Raw genomic sequence first — 14,041 nt, 5'->3', positions numbered from 1 at the left:
CTCAACAACCGCAGTGCGTCTTTGGCAGTATGGGCTGTAGTCCCGTCTTGTTTAAACTAAATGCCATCCCTGTTTAGTGCATCTCTGAATTATGTTTGTAGCATTTGCCGATACCTAGAGACGCTATTTTTTTTTACATAAACTATAAAGCGATTTGAAGATATCTTTACAAATCATGTGATTGTGGTTAGTAAAATTGGACACTAGTTTCGCGAATTATAGCGAAAAGTTCGATTTGAAGCGAAATTCACTTATTTTGCTAAAAGCGCGAAATTCTAGCGATGTTATTCATAGAAAGTAAGTTTCAAATTTTGTTTCAAATGTATATGTGTGAAGTGAATTTTTTTTTCCGTTTCTTTATTTAAAAAAAACGGGAAATATGATCCTATTTTAATTAGTTGTAATAGGCTATTTCTTCTTATAAATGTATTGTGTTCTTTTTTTCACGAAATCAACAGATCGAAGTATTAAATTCCTTACTTTATGAGACAAAATGTCGTATTTTTGCAAGTTACAAGACAGCAGCAAGTTTTTCTATCCTAGGCTATGCATGTGCATGAACTGTTTTAATTACACCCCTGGTTACATGTAACAGATTGATCAGCCTAATGCACTTTCAAGGCAACAACGTTTATCAGTTTTACTATGCTGCTTTCTAGCGACTGCAAAAGAAGTCACGTCATAACCCTGATGGAATTTTATGTAGTAAGAGCTTACAGCAGTACTTCCATCTAGCGGTCGTTACCAAAAAAATTAATTTTCGACAGTGGAGATCCTAGTGGTTGTTCTCTTCCATAACATGGAATGGCCGATCATACTTACCAGCGTTGAGGAGGTACTGCGTCATGGAGTCTGCCTTCTCCCGTGACTCGAATGAAGCCAGCTGCAGGCCGATGGACCGGCAGTACTGGTAGGCTAGGAAGTAGTTGAGCTCGGGCGAGTAGGGGTTCATGCGGCTTATGAAGTACTGCACTCCGTCCAGCTGTATCGTGGTGATTCTCTGGCCTGCAACAACATCTTCATTTGGTTTACGAAATAGTAATATACGTTACAAGAGCGGTATGTTGACGTTTTCATGGTCGAGGAAAAGATTGAAAAAGCGAAACGTAGTTGAGCTTTTTTAATTTCCGAGAACATGAAAACAAACATACCGCTCGTGTATCGTACATTATTTTGTGCGAAGATCGTTTATTACATACCTGAAAGACGAATTTCTAATTAGTTGCAATGAAATCTCCATGTTGGTTTCTGTTTAATGACGCCAACTTCGGAAAACCAAAATATCTTGTTGCTATAAAATGTTTTCTGTGTTTACTATACTCCAGCAGGCCGTGATATACGTCTGTCTTCCCCCCCCCCCCCAGTCTATAAATGCGAACTTAAAACAAACGGTAAGGTTATGTAATGATTTATTTTTCATTTTAATATTTTAACAATATTATTTATATAACATATTGCAGTAATAACATCGGCATCTGGAATCTTGCTGATTTTTTCACTGCTTCCTTAATGTTACTTGTATCAGGAATGCAATAAGTTTCGTGGAGAAGTAGAGTTTACTTAATTTTTGCAAATATTTAAAAACAATAATTAACATTGCAATTTAGGTGAAATTGCAGTGGTATGTTTCCAATTTATAATTATTACTATGTTAAACGTCTCTAAAAATAATATGTTAAAAGCCTAAAGCAGTAAAATGAATGTCGCACTTAAGCGGTAAGAAGAGGGAAATTGTTATGTGTGTTACGTTGGGAATACTGATTGTGGTATTTCACACTTACCGCGTATTGGTTCTGTGCCGAAAACAAGCAAATACGCACGATCTCGCACAAATATACAGTGATGGCTTGTCCACGTGGTGGCGCTACTGGTTCGTTAGGATTCTTATACAGTAGACCCCGATTATCCGTCACTCTATTAACCGATTGGTGGATTATCCATTTGTCTTTGTCTCGCTTTTTTTTTCTACGGAAATATATGAGTAGTCTACTGTACATTATATTAGCATATTATTTTTTTTTCTAGAGTGTGTTATTACAAGCCTTTTTCCTTACACAGTATGGTCTACTGATCGAATTGTGGTACTGTGTAACTTCTGTATAAAATGTCTTCTACGGGTGTCAAAAGAAATCTTGCTGTGCTAAGTATCGGGAGAAAAAAGTGTAAGTGCTTTGGGGGAAGAGAAACTGTGGCTCACCTCGCAACAGGATATGAGTTTGGAGTGCATAAAGTATGTAAATCTACAATACGAGACCTCTTACTACTCATATCTTTCCACAGGCAGCCATTACAAAGAGTTTCCTTGCCCCTTAAAAGCCTGTCGTTGACAAAGAGATTTAAATGAGTGAACTTGTGATCCACTGCCCAGCGTGTTGAATACGAAAGTCATAGAGGAACTTACCAAAGTGTAAGTATTATTCACTAAATTTACGAAAAAAATTTATGGTTGCGGATTATCCGATTTTTTCGATAACCGTTCAGCCCACCCCCTTCATTACCGCGGATAATAGAGGTTCTACTGTACATGAGATACATTTAGACCAGATATAAAATAACGATTACCTGGACATCAGTGGCCAGTATTCAGAACATGCTGTTACTTTTAAAGACACACTCTCTATAATTCAAATTAATATTGTTGTTGTTATAATTACAATTTTATTGACATTTATTTTTCTCGTTTTATTTTCCCGCGCAAATGTTAAATACTGCAGTATTTAGTTTAAATCTACCAGGTTAGACTGCATGCAATTATATCCCTGTATACAGCGTTCGACAAAAATGCCTTCTGAAACCTCGAGATGCATTATTGTTCACAGATCTCAGCAAGGCGCTGAGCAGAGAAAAGGTATGTTAGAGTGAAATACGAGTCAGTTTGGGTGCCATAAAAGCAGAATGTAACGTCGCATTCAGTACGGTAGTGGTGAGCTGCCAGCTTCCATTTGAAAATAAACATCGTAAATAGTGATAACACAAATGTTAATTTTTATTTTATTTGTTTACTATGCTGTGTCTCTTGGCAACCCTTACTGAAGGGCGGCTACCCTTGTGGGATTTATATATAAATAGTTCAGAATAGGGGGATATTTCATTTAGTGTTCTACCCAAGGGCAGGTCTTTCACTGCAAACTCAGCTTTTCCCAGTCTTTCCTATTAATATGGGGATAGCGGTTTAGTAAATAGACATGTGATACATTGGTCATTCAACAATTAGTGTCCACACCTGTGGAGCAACGGTCAGCGCGTCTGGCCGCGAAACCAGGTGGCCCGGGTTCGAATCCCGGTCGGGGCAAGTTACCTGGTTGAGGTTTTTTCCGGGGTTTTCCCTCAACCCAATACGAGCAAATGCTGGGTAACTTTCGGTGTTGGACCCCGGACTCATTTCACCGGCATTATCACCTTCATATCGTTCAGACGCTAATTTTTTTTTTATTTAACAATAACATATACATAAAAACGTTACATTAAAATACCCCGAAAGAGCAAAGCTCGTGTTCGGGGACAGTTCCGTTACATGGATATACTTACTTTGTAGACAAAATACTTAATAAAAAAGCTCACATAAAGGTGATAATAAAATTTAGTAAATAATAATACTAGTAATAACTGAGTGAAAAAAGAAACGATGTTGAGATTGATGGATTAATATTAAATTATTATTAGTAGTACAGTTAGTGCAGGTCATGTTGATATAGTAACCAAGATAAGATAGAAAAAATATGCTTAGGATAGAAATAATTTTGTTTTACAATACATGGTACATAAAATATATACAAGGAAGTCTGTCATATAAAATTTTTAATTCTGGATCTGAAATAACCTAGAAGTTGATACAGCGTCGTAAAATAACCCAATAAAATAAAAAAAATAAAAAAACCAATAAGTGGCAACAATGTTGATATGTGGCGCTATCAACGGTAAATGATGGAAGCTGAAAACATTGAGAAAAAAAGAGCATCTGATGTGTGTTATCTGTGAGCTTGAAAACAGCAGTCTCATTTATAAGATATTTGTGGTGAGTTTAATTTGTTTACTATTATCTGTAGTGCTATAAAATGTTTAGTAAGATGCTTAATTAAAATTCAAATTGCAAGAGGTGACAATGCTCGACAATGTCATACAGCATCACTGGAAGCTGTAGAGAGACTTCACCATATCGTACCGTGACTAGGTGCGAGCTTCGGGAGGGAAGTTGTCCATCAAAAACTTGAAGCTGGTAACCCAATCGGCAAGTGATTATGTGCATGTGAACGCTGCTGGAAGAACACCGTTGTTAGACTTGTATTGAACTAGCATATGGAACTGGGAAATTCTGGAGCATCCTCCATACTCCCCAGATATGAGTCCATGTGATTTTGACCTTTTCGCGAAAGTGAAATTATCAGTTAGAGGAGTCGCTTTAGAACCAGAGAGACAATTATAGGAGCAGTAGAGCAGTCTGTTCGAAGATTACAACAAGACGCTGTGGATGGCATCCGCCGTCTCCCTGAGGTGTGGAGGCGGGTTCTTCATGTTGGAGGAGATTACTTCTTTTTTTTATTGGGTTATTTTACGACGCTGTATCAACATCTCAGGTTATTTAGCGTCTGAATGAAATGAAGGTGATAATGCCGGTGAAATGAGTCCGGGGTCCAGCATTTGCTCGTATTGGGTTGAGGGAAAACCCCGGAAAAAACCTCAACCAGGTAACTTGCCCCGACCGGGATTCGAACCCGGGCCATCTGGGAGATTACTTCTGAGCACTGCAACAATGTGACTGTTCCAAAAATGTTTTCTTTGTTGTTAATTCAATTGTTGCCCTAATTATTGAATGACCCATATATATATATATATATATATATATATATATATATATATATATATACATCCTCATAATACGAGACGAAATGAAATTCTTAAATTAGTTGAACCTAAATGTTTCACATCTGCTGCTTTACTACGCAGTACAAATTATGGTCCATGTCTATATAATTCGATAGGGTAAAATTTCATCCAGAATTGACTACTTTAAGCAATGAAATTTTCAGATCCAGAATTTGAAAATTTATATGACAGACTTCCCTGTATTTATATTATGTACCATGTATTATAAAACAAGTTTATTTCTATCCTAAGTGTATTTTTCTATTTTATCTTGGTTACTATATCAACATGACCTGCACTAATTATACTACTAATAATAATTTAATATTAATCCATCAATCTAAACATCGTCTCTTTTTTCACTCAGTTATTATTAGTATTATTATTTACTAATTTTATTATCATCTTTATGTGAGCTTTTTTCTTAAGTATTTTGTCTACAAAGTATGTATATCTATGTAACAGAACTGTCCCCGAACACGAGCTTTGCTCTTTCGGGGTATTTTAATGTAACGTTTTTATGTATATGTTATTATTAAATAAATTATATATATATATATATATATATACCACTTGCGTGTAGTGATGATTAGAACATGGCATACTTGAAATAGGAGAAAATTAGACACAATTCATTCGTCGCTTGGTTACGTAAAATCACCTTTGTTACGTACTGTGCAAAATATAAAATGATTGCAAGGTGCGGTTCCTACTTTTTTATTTGATTGTTGAGTCGTGTGACAGCTGCATTAAAACCGCCACTGAAACAAAAAAAAAAGCTCATACTGATATTTGGACACGCCTGTAGTGTTCATTATGACGTTTTACAAGTCACGGTTTTCCTTGCTCAATAAATTATGTACAATGCATTAAATGGCCAGAGACCTCTTGTATTCTTATTTCACGTGTATGGAACAAGGTAAAAGTTATTATCCACAGCAGTCAAGTTCAAGAAATCGCATGAAAGGCAATTCTGTGCATGACGTCAGATTAGTAGTTACCATAACTACGCACGATTCTGTTGTTTGTTCGTCAACCCGCCAGTCGGCGCTGCTGACGATTTATAAAAAAATTACTTGTTTTGTAGTTTTTGTTCTTTTGGTTACTTACTGGCTTTTAAGGAACTCGGAGGTTCATTGCCGCCCTCACATAAGCCCGCCATTGGTCCCTATCCTGAGCAAAATTAATCAATTCTCCATCATCATGTCCCACCTCCCTCAAATCCATTTTAATATTATCTTCCCATCTACGTCTCGAACTGGCCTTCTATGCCCAAGGTTGCGGGTTCGATCCCGGGCCAGGTCGATGGCATTTAAGTGTGTTAAATGCGACAGGCTCATGTCAGTAGATTTACTGGCGTGTAAAAGAACTCCTGCGGGACAAAATTCCGGCACATCCGGCGACGCTGATATAACCTCTGCAGTTGCGAGCGTCGTTAAATAAAACATAACATTAACATCTACGTCTCGGCCTCCCTAAAGGTCTTTTTCTTCCGGCCTCCCAACTAACACTCTATATGCATTTCTGGATTCGCCCATACATGCTACATGCCCTGCCCATCTCAAACGTCTGGATTTAATGTTCCTAATTATGTCAGGTGAAGAATACAATGCGTGCAGTTCTGTGTTGTGTAACTTTCTCCATTCTCCTGTAACTTCATCCCTCTCAGCCCCAAATATTTTCCTAAGCACCTTATTCTCAAACACCCTTAACCTATGTTCCTCTCTCAAAGTGAGAGTCCAAGTTTCACAACCATACAGAACAACCGGTAATATAACTGTTTTATAAATTCTAACTTTCAGATTTTTTGACAGCAGACTGGATGATAAAAGCTTCCCATATTTATTCTGTGTTTAATTTCCTCCCGAGTATCATTTATATTTGTTACTGTTGCTCCCAGATATTAGAATTTTTCCACCTCTTCGAAGGATAAATCTCCAATTTTTATTGTTCCATTTCGTACAATATTCCCGTCACGAGACATAATCATATACTTTGTCTTTTCGGGATTTGCTTCCAAACCTATCTCTTTACTTGCTTCCAGTAAAATTCCCGTGTTTTCCCTAATCGTTTGTGTATGTTCTCCTAACATATTCACGTCATCCGCATAGACAAGCAGCTGATGTAACCCGTTCAATTACAAACCCTCACTGTTATCCTGGACTTTCCTAATGGCATACTCTAGAGCAAAGTTAAAAAGTAAAGGTGATAGTGCATCTCCTTGCTTTAGCCCACAGTGAATTGGAAACGCATCTGACAGAAACGGACCTATACGGACTCTGCTGTACGTTTCATTGAGACTCATTTGAATTAATCGAACTAGTTTCTTGGGAATGTTCTTTTGGTTACGAAAAAATATATATTTTAGTTATTTTAAAGGTTTGCTAATGAATAGTGTTATTCGTTGTAATTTTTTTCAATATATTTAATTCTTATTGATTGGTAGTCTTGCAATTCACGGCTGCTCCTTCTTCCCCTAATCGAACACACATACGTTAGGACAACTGTGATCTGCCCGCATGCGCACACCTGTAGACAATGCATGCACGATACTGGAGTCCACGCTGCAAAGACAAAAACGATGAGCTGTGTTGTATTGTTCGCTATATAACACAATGCCTGCACATTATTATTCAATAGCGAAGTTACGTGGTTGACGTTCGGATTGGCACGCTACCGTTATTGTGCATACCCAGGGAAGGATAGTTCGCATCAGACGACTTTCACGGAGAAGACGCACATACTTTCTTACTATTCGCATTACGCATTTCCCAGCTATTCATTTCCTTTCTTATATTGTGAATGATATTCCCAGCGAATAGGGATTATAAAGAATGGACACTTCGCGTCGGTACCTTTGATGTAGCCGGACTGATTTCAATTACCTTCAAGCCAGCTAGAGCGTCAGATTCTGCTTTCTCCCTACAGTTGGCGCTGACATCACACCAGCTAGCAGTCGACACAGCGGAAATATAACACATATAATTAATATATCTAGGCACATTATGTACTCAAATAAAATAAATTGGATCCATAAAATAATAAATCCGTCATTAACTGCAATGTCTAGATTCTAGAGTTCCTTTATAATGAGAGTTGAGACGTTGACCCCAACAATAATTAAAATATGTAATGATTTAATAGCGCTGAAAATGGAAAAACAAAACTCTTACGAGAAGTAAAACCATATACCTATATTATATTATATACAAATATTAAACGAATTCGATGCTTAATTTTATAATGTATTATATTATTTTATAATATAATTTATGATATCTGAAATATAAAATATAATTATTACAACTAGTTTGTCACTGAGAAATAAGGAAAAGCTGTTAACTTGAATTTATTTGAAGCAAAGCGTTACTGGATTATGCAATAAGGTAGGCGATGTTTGGATCCTGTGTCTCAACTCTATACTCAATTATTATCTTAGCGTATGCTCAACTACACTAACTCTAGCGCTTGAAAGTGGCACTATACGCTGGCGCACAGAGAAACAAAACACAGGAAAATTCGCTCAGAGTCCATTCTTTATAATCCCTATTCGCTGATATTGCTTGAACTATCACCTATAGTCCCGTCGCTGTTATTTCCGGCAGCCAATCACGTTGCAGGTCGGCTACATTTAAACGTGTGCGTCTTGTGATTCGCTGCTGATGACGTTATGCATTTCCTAAGGCTCGATAAATATTTAATATCGCCCGCCATTTTGGCTCTTTCGTTGGCGTTCGATAAGCACACGAAGACGTTATTTGCCGCTCAATTACAGTGCGTTTGATTTATTATCATAGGAGCTACGACATGATAATGTTTAACGGTGTGGCAAATAGATTCCTCGTCTGGTAAGTCGGCAACGAAAGAACAAAACTGGCGAACGATACTACCTACCTAGACTTCATAGAGCCTTCACTTCGTAAGGTGTAAGCAAAGAGGAGGAGTCACACCGAGAATAACAGCGTCCCGACTATAAATGCAATCGTATAGATCGGTCTGCTGTGCTTTAAAATAAGAAGATACGTTCGTTTTGTGGCATACAGAGAAAATACATTCTTTATAATCGCAAAGAGTAAGATATTCGATGAGTTAAAAAAATCTTGTAATGTAAGTACCTTATGTGAGCGAAACTGTCAATAAGACAGACCTTTTGCGCCTCCAATCATGACAACTAATGATCATTAAGATGAATCAAAGTCAGGATAGGAGAAAAAAATGTAAAAGGGAAGTGGAATAGAGAGAGGAGTTTGTGTATGTGTATGTATTTATTCACACTGCAGTGGCTATATACCCGGTGACAGTGGAAACTATTTACACTCAATAATGACAATTAATGATAAACATAATTAATAAAAATACATTAATAAATCAATAATAATAATAACAACAGAGAGCATCCTAAATTAAATGAAGCACGATCACTTAAATAACAGTTAAAATAAATCTAATTTGTATCTTAACCCTAAGTTCGAACTAAAACCAACGAGTATGATATGTTCATACCTGCACAAGCACCTTTCTGCACTACACTCATTTCGCTGACAACTCACTCACAAGGATGTTCTATATCACCTACCCTGTTCAACATCTACTTGGAGGATTTGTTGAAGAACTGTTTTTAGAACATGGGAGGGATGATAGTAGGAGGAAGAAGAATAGAGTGCATAAGGTTTGCTGATGATATGGCGTTCTTAGCAGAAGAGGAGATTATACTAAGGGATATGCTACTGGAGCTAAATGACAGCTGTGAGCAGTATGGGATGAAGATAAATGCAAACAAGACGAAGACCATGGTCATAGGAAGAGGCAGTAGAGCAAGTGGACAGCTTCAAATACTTGGGGTGTACTATAAGCAGTAACATGAGCTGCTGCCAGGAAGTCGAAAGGAGGATAGCAATGGCAAAGGAAGCTTTTAATAGAAAGAGGAGCATCATCTGCGGACCTCCGGAAAAATAAGTAAAGAAGATACTAGTGAAGTGTTTTATGTGGAGTATGGCATTGAAATATATGGATCGTGTGTGGAGATCAAGAGGAAGGCGAAAAATAAAGAAGATTGGAGAATGGTGCGTTTACACTGAAGGACCTGCTATAAATGAATGATTACGTAATCACTTTATTAGAAGGGCCGCTGAATTGTCATGTCTTCTCATGTAACCTTTTCAAGAGAGCGGAGGCGTATCCATCACATGTTGTGGTGCTGTAGGCACGTCCGAGTATGTGCAACACATTTACGTAATTTATTCCATTCATTTATTGGATTTGAAAACTGGGATGTCATGAATGTTTGTATCTTCTTTTCACTGCACGGCCACCGACGAGCGGGATCATGCTTCGAACCCTGCTTGGGCTAATTTTCAATCCCAATTAACGTGAATATCAGGGGAGCTCGGAGTCACCTGTCGCTAATTCCATCACGCAGTTGATACAGCGTCGTTAAATAACCTGTTTAAAAATGTTCTTGGCTACACGATTCTCACTGAGAACAGCTGAATGAATGAATGAATGAATGAATGAATGAATGAATGAATGAATGAAGGAATGAATGAATGAAAAATGTATTTAAAATAGGCTTAAGAACTTTACTAATAGACGGTAATTATACACAGTATTTAAAGAGTGTAATTGATATTTTATTATTGAAGTGTTGTATCAGTGAAGAATTATGTTGTATCAGTGAAGTGTGTTGTGTCAGTGAAGTGTGTTGTGTAAGTGAAACGTGTTCCTGCCAGTGAAGCTTTATAGTTTATAGTGGCAGTGTAAAGTATTTGAACAGTGAAATGTTTTTGAAGTGTTAGTGAAATCAGGATAGAATCAGTGAAATGTGTCGTAGTTCCAGTGCAGTGAGTGAGTTGACAGCGAAATGAGTGTAATGTTGAAAGGTACTTGTGCAGATATGAACATATACTCGTGGGTTTTAGTTCGAACTTAGGTTTAAGGTACAAATTAGATTTATTTTAAATGTTATTTTAAGTGATCGTGCTTCATTTAATTTAGGATATTCCCTGTTATTATTATTATTATTATTATTATTATTATTATTATTATTATTATTATTAGCATTATTATTATAAATTATTGTTAGTATTAATTATTAGGCCTAGTATTATTATTAATTGTATTTTAATTAATAAGTTTTTTATTGTCATTATTGAGTGTAATTAGTTACCACTGCCACCGGGTATATACCCATTGCAGTGTGAATAAATACATACATACATGAATGAATGAATGAATGAATGAATGTTTATTAACTACAAATAAGTTTTCATTTGGTTGTAGTTACAGGAAAATGACAAAAGAGGTAAAGAAATACAAAGTAGAAAAGATATGTACTGTATAAATGAAATAAATCAACGACAGCAAATGATATAATGAACAAGAGAACATAAGAATCACAATCAAAAGCAAAATACAATGAAAGATATATAAAGAGATATGTTATAGTACTAAATACACTCTTCGCTACCAACATTTTTAACATCCCCTATATATTCGAAGTTGAAGAGTTCGATAAATGTATCTCCAGAGTAAATGTTCTCGAACAGGCCAGTTGTTGATTCCAACCCTGTTGTCTCAGTGACGTTAAAGAACCACAGCACTTGGATGAGGGTCGCTAAAATCTTGTCTTCGTACAAAGGGCGTGAATCGCTGCTTTTTACTGCTTATTCCTAAAGGCGAATTGTGCTCACATAAAAGCCATTCGTCTCGGCTAGTGGCGCAGACTATAAAACGGGTAATTAAAGTGGGCCAGGCCTGTCTGCGGCGTGTAATGAGGGGTGTAAGTACAGCTAGGGGTGGGTAAAGCCTTTGGTTGTCATTACGGTGGAAACCCTTCGGCTTGGCACGTTTGGTAGACATTCATTCTTTATACAGGCTGTCCCAGAAACGCCCTCCACATGATTCGAATCACACCATCAAGGATGGGTAAAGAGGCTGGTTTAGTTTTTATGCAAATGGAGTTTTGTTCCGCAAGTTAAATTCTGCAAGTGGGTATGCAAAAAAAAAAAAACGAAATAATACTAGTATTTGATGTGTTTCATTTCTGTAGAAAATTATGTGCATTAATGATCCGAAGTTTAATTTTCATTTATATCACAACTCATTTTTAGACTTATTTCCCTTTACCCAAACACCATCGAGTCCACACCTGTGGAGTAACGGTCAGCGCGTCTGGCCCGGGTTCGAATCCCGGTCGGGGCAAGTTACCTGGTTGAGGTTTTTCCGGGGTTTTCCCTCAACCCAATACGAGCAAATGCTGAGTAACTTTCGATGCTGGACCCCGGACTCATTTCACCGGCATTATCACCTTCATATCATTCAGACGCTAAATAACCTAGATGTTGATACAGCGTCGTAAAATAACCCAAGAAAATAAAAACACCATCGAATTCTTCTCGGGTTCTCAGCCAGGTGAGTTGTATTGTTGCTTCCAAGCTTTCGATGACTAACTCTGTCATCTTCTTCAGAATCCAACTCATCTGGCTGAGAAACCGAGAAGAACTGAGGACCTAACGTTCTAAATGTGCTAAGTGCCAAAAACAACTTTCTGAGATATTGATGAAAAGCACTCTCTTTAATACTTCGAATACTGAGAAAAGAAGAAGAAGAAGAAATAAACTTAAAAGTTATGACTATGAAATTGAAAAGCTGATACATCCCTAGAATTTTATGAAATATTTCCATCATGATAGATTGTAATTTCTTTTAAGGCATTGCACGGTGAATAGATCTTAAAAGCTTGTGCTATAAAGCTGCTTGAGAATCATTACTGGGGAATAGAAATAAACGATATAAAGTTGCATAAGCATAAATTACGGTGAACGATGCAAAGGTTATTTTTGGAAAGCCTACTCGCCTCCGCGCCGCTGCACGCCGACTTGAATACCAATGGATTGGTATTGACTATCACCATTGCAGGTTCACTAGCTTCCACGAGCCTGCTATATAAGGCAGGAATTCGACGAGGCAGGTTCTTCTGTGAAGGTTATTTACTTTGTTTTGTTTGGAGACATTGAACTTGCAGTGCTCTCTTGAGGTTACGCCGCGTAATGGCTCTTGGTATCACTGTCTCGAGATTACTTTCGGAAATAGTGATTATCCCAATTTTGTGAAGCATGTTCATGTCTGGTCGTTACAAGCGCTTGGAATGCAGCATTCCTTTCCCACAAGGTTAAGAACTTGTAATTGATTTCGTAGTGTACAAAATCTTCAGAAGTCGCGAGTTAACCTTTAATTGAAAGCGCGGTTTGTTATTTTAATACAACTAGTGTGCATTCACCCATGCAACTTGTATGTGAAGAGCGTACTGCCTTCATCACGTCTCTTCGCTTGAGGAATTCGGCTTCTATTGGACGGATTTTTATTAAAACATGATCGTCGTCTTCAAGGTGGATCGCCGTCCGATATAATTACAGTTTACTAAAGCTGCTTATACATGATCAAATTTGTCTTCCAATTCAATATTTTACAAGAAAACTTGTCAAAGATTGATCAATACTGAAAAATATTTCTGTGGTGTTCGGGTAAAGGGGTATAAGTCATTTTTTTGTCCAGGTGGAATTTTGTTCCCCAGATGAACACACAAGTTAAATTATACAACTGGGTGTGCAAAAATCAAAGAATACTAGCAGTTGATGTGTTTTATTTGTGTAGAAAATTATTTGTAAAAGAGTTCCAAGTTCAATTTTCACTTATATCCGAACTCATTTTTATGACTTATCTCCCTTTACCCAAACACCACAGATTTGTTCAGTTGTGCGATCCCTAAAACGAAGAATATTACGATTTAATATTATTATTATTTTTTTTTCCGTTGTTGGTAACTCTATAGCATCTATTAGATGCTTTATGGTTGTGCTAACAGATGGAGTTACTTGTCAACAATGTGACGCTGAAACGTGTGTTCAGGTTACTGCCCAGCGACAGTCCTGATGTATTTTTATATTTTTATGATTGGTTAATTAATATTAACCCGGCACACTCACAATCACAATCCCATTCATACAAATTTCCACCGGGCTCGCCTTTCGGTGAATTTTTCTTGAAGAAGAAAAATTCTCTGGATGTCTAGAATCTGGAAATTTGTATGAATGTGAGTGTTATTGTGAGTGTGCCGGGTTAAAATTAATTAACCAATCATCAAAAATATAAAAATACATCAGGACTGTCGCTGGGCAGT

The 14,041-nt window shown here is 37.1% G+C and overlaps 2 protein-coding genes across 6 annotated transcripts in view; one reads left to right on the top strand and one right to left on the bottom strand.

The window, feature by feature from the left end:
- The window catches only part of LOC138702125 (cytosolic carboxypeptidase 1-like), a 225,387-nt gene that overhangs the window by 117,615 nt on the left and 93,731 nt on the right, over window positions 1-14,041 (top strand). The window lies entirely within an intron of this gene.
- Window positions 1-14,041, bottom strand: part of nw (narrow) — a 35,616-nt gene that overhangs the window by 16,740 nt on the left and 4,835 nt on the right. For both annotated transcript variants that reach the window (XM_069829726.1, XM_069829724.1), the window contains exon 2: window positions 823-1,005. In XM_069829726.1, coding sequence (XP_069685827.1) covers window positions 823-1,005 — 183 coding nt within the window. The remainder of the gene's footprint in view (window positions 1-822; window positions 1,006-14,041) is intronic.

Source organism: Periplaneta americana, chromosome 6 (genome assembly GCF_040183065.1).
Source record: "Periplaneta americana isolate PAMFEO1 chromosome 6, P.americana_PAMFEO1_priV1, whole genome shotgun sequence".
Taxonomy (NCBI): domain Eukaryota; kingdom Metazoa; phylum Arthropoda; class Insecta; order Blattodea; family Blattidae; genus Periplaneta; species Periplaneta americana.
This window is presented reverse-complemented; position numbering and strand designations above follow the sequence as displayed.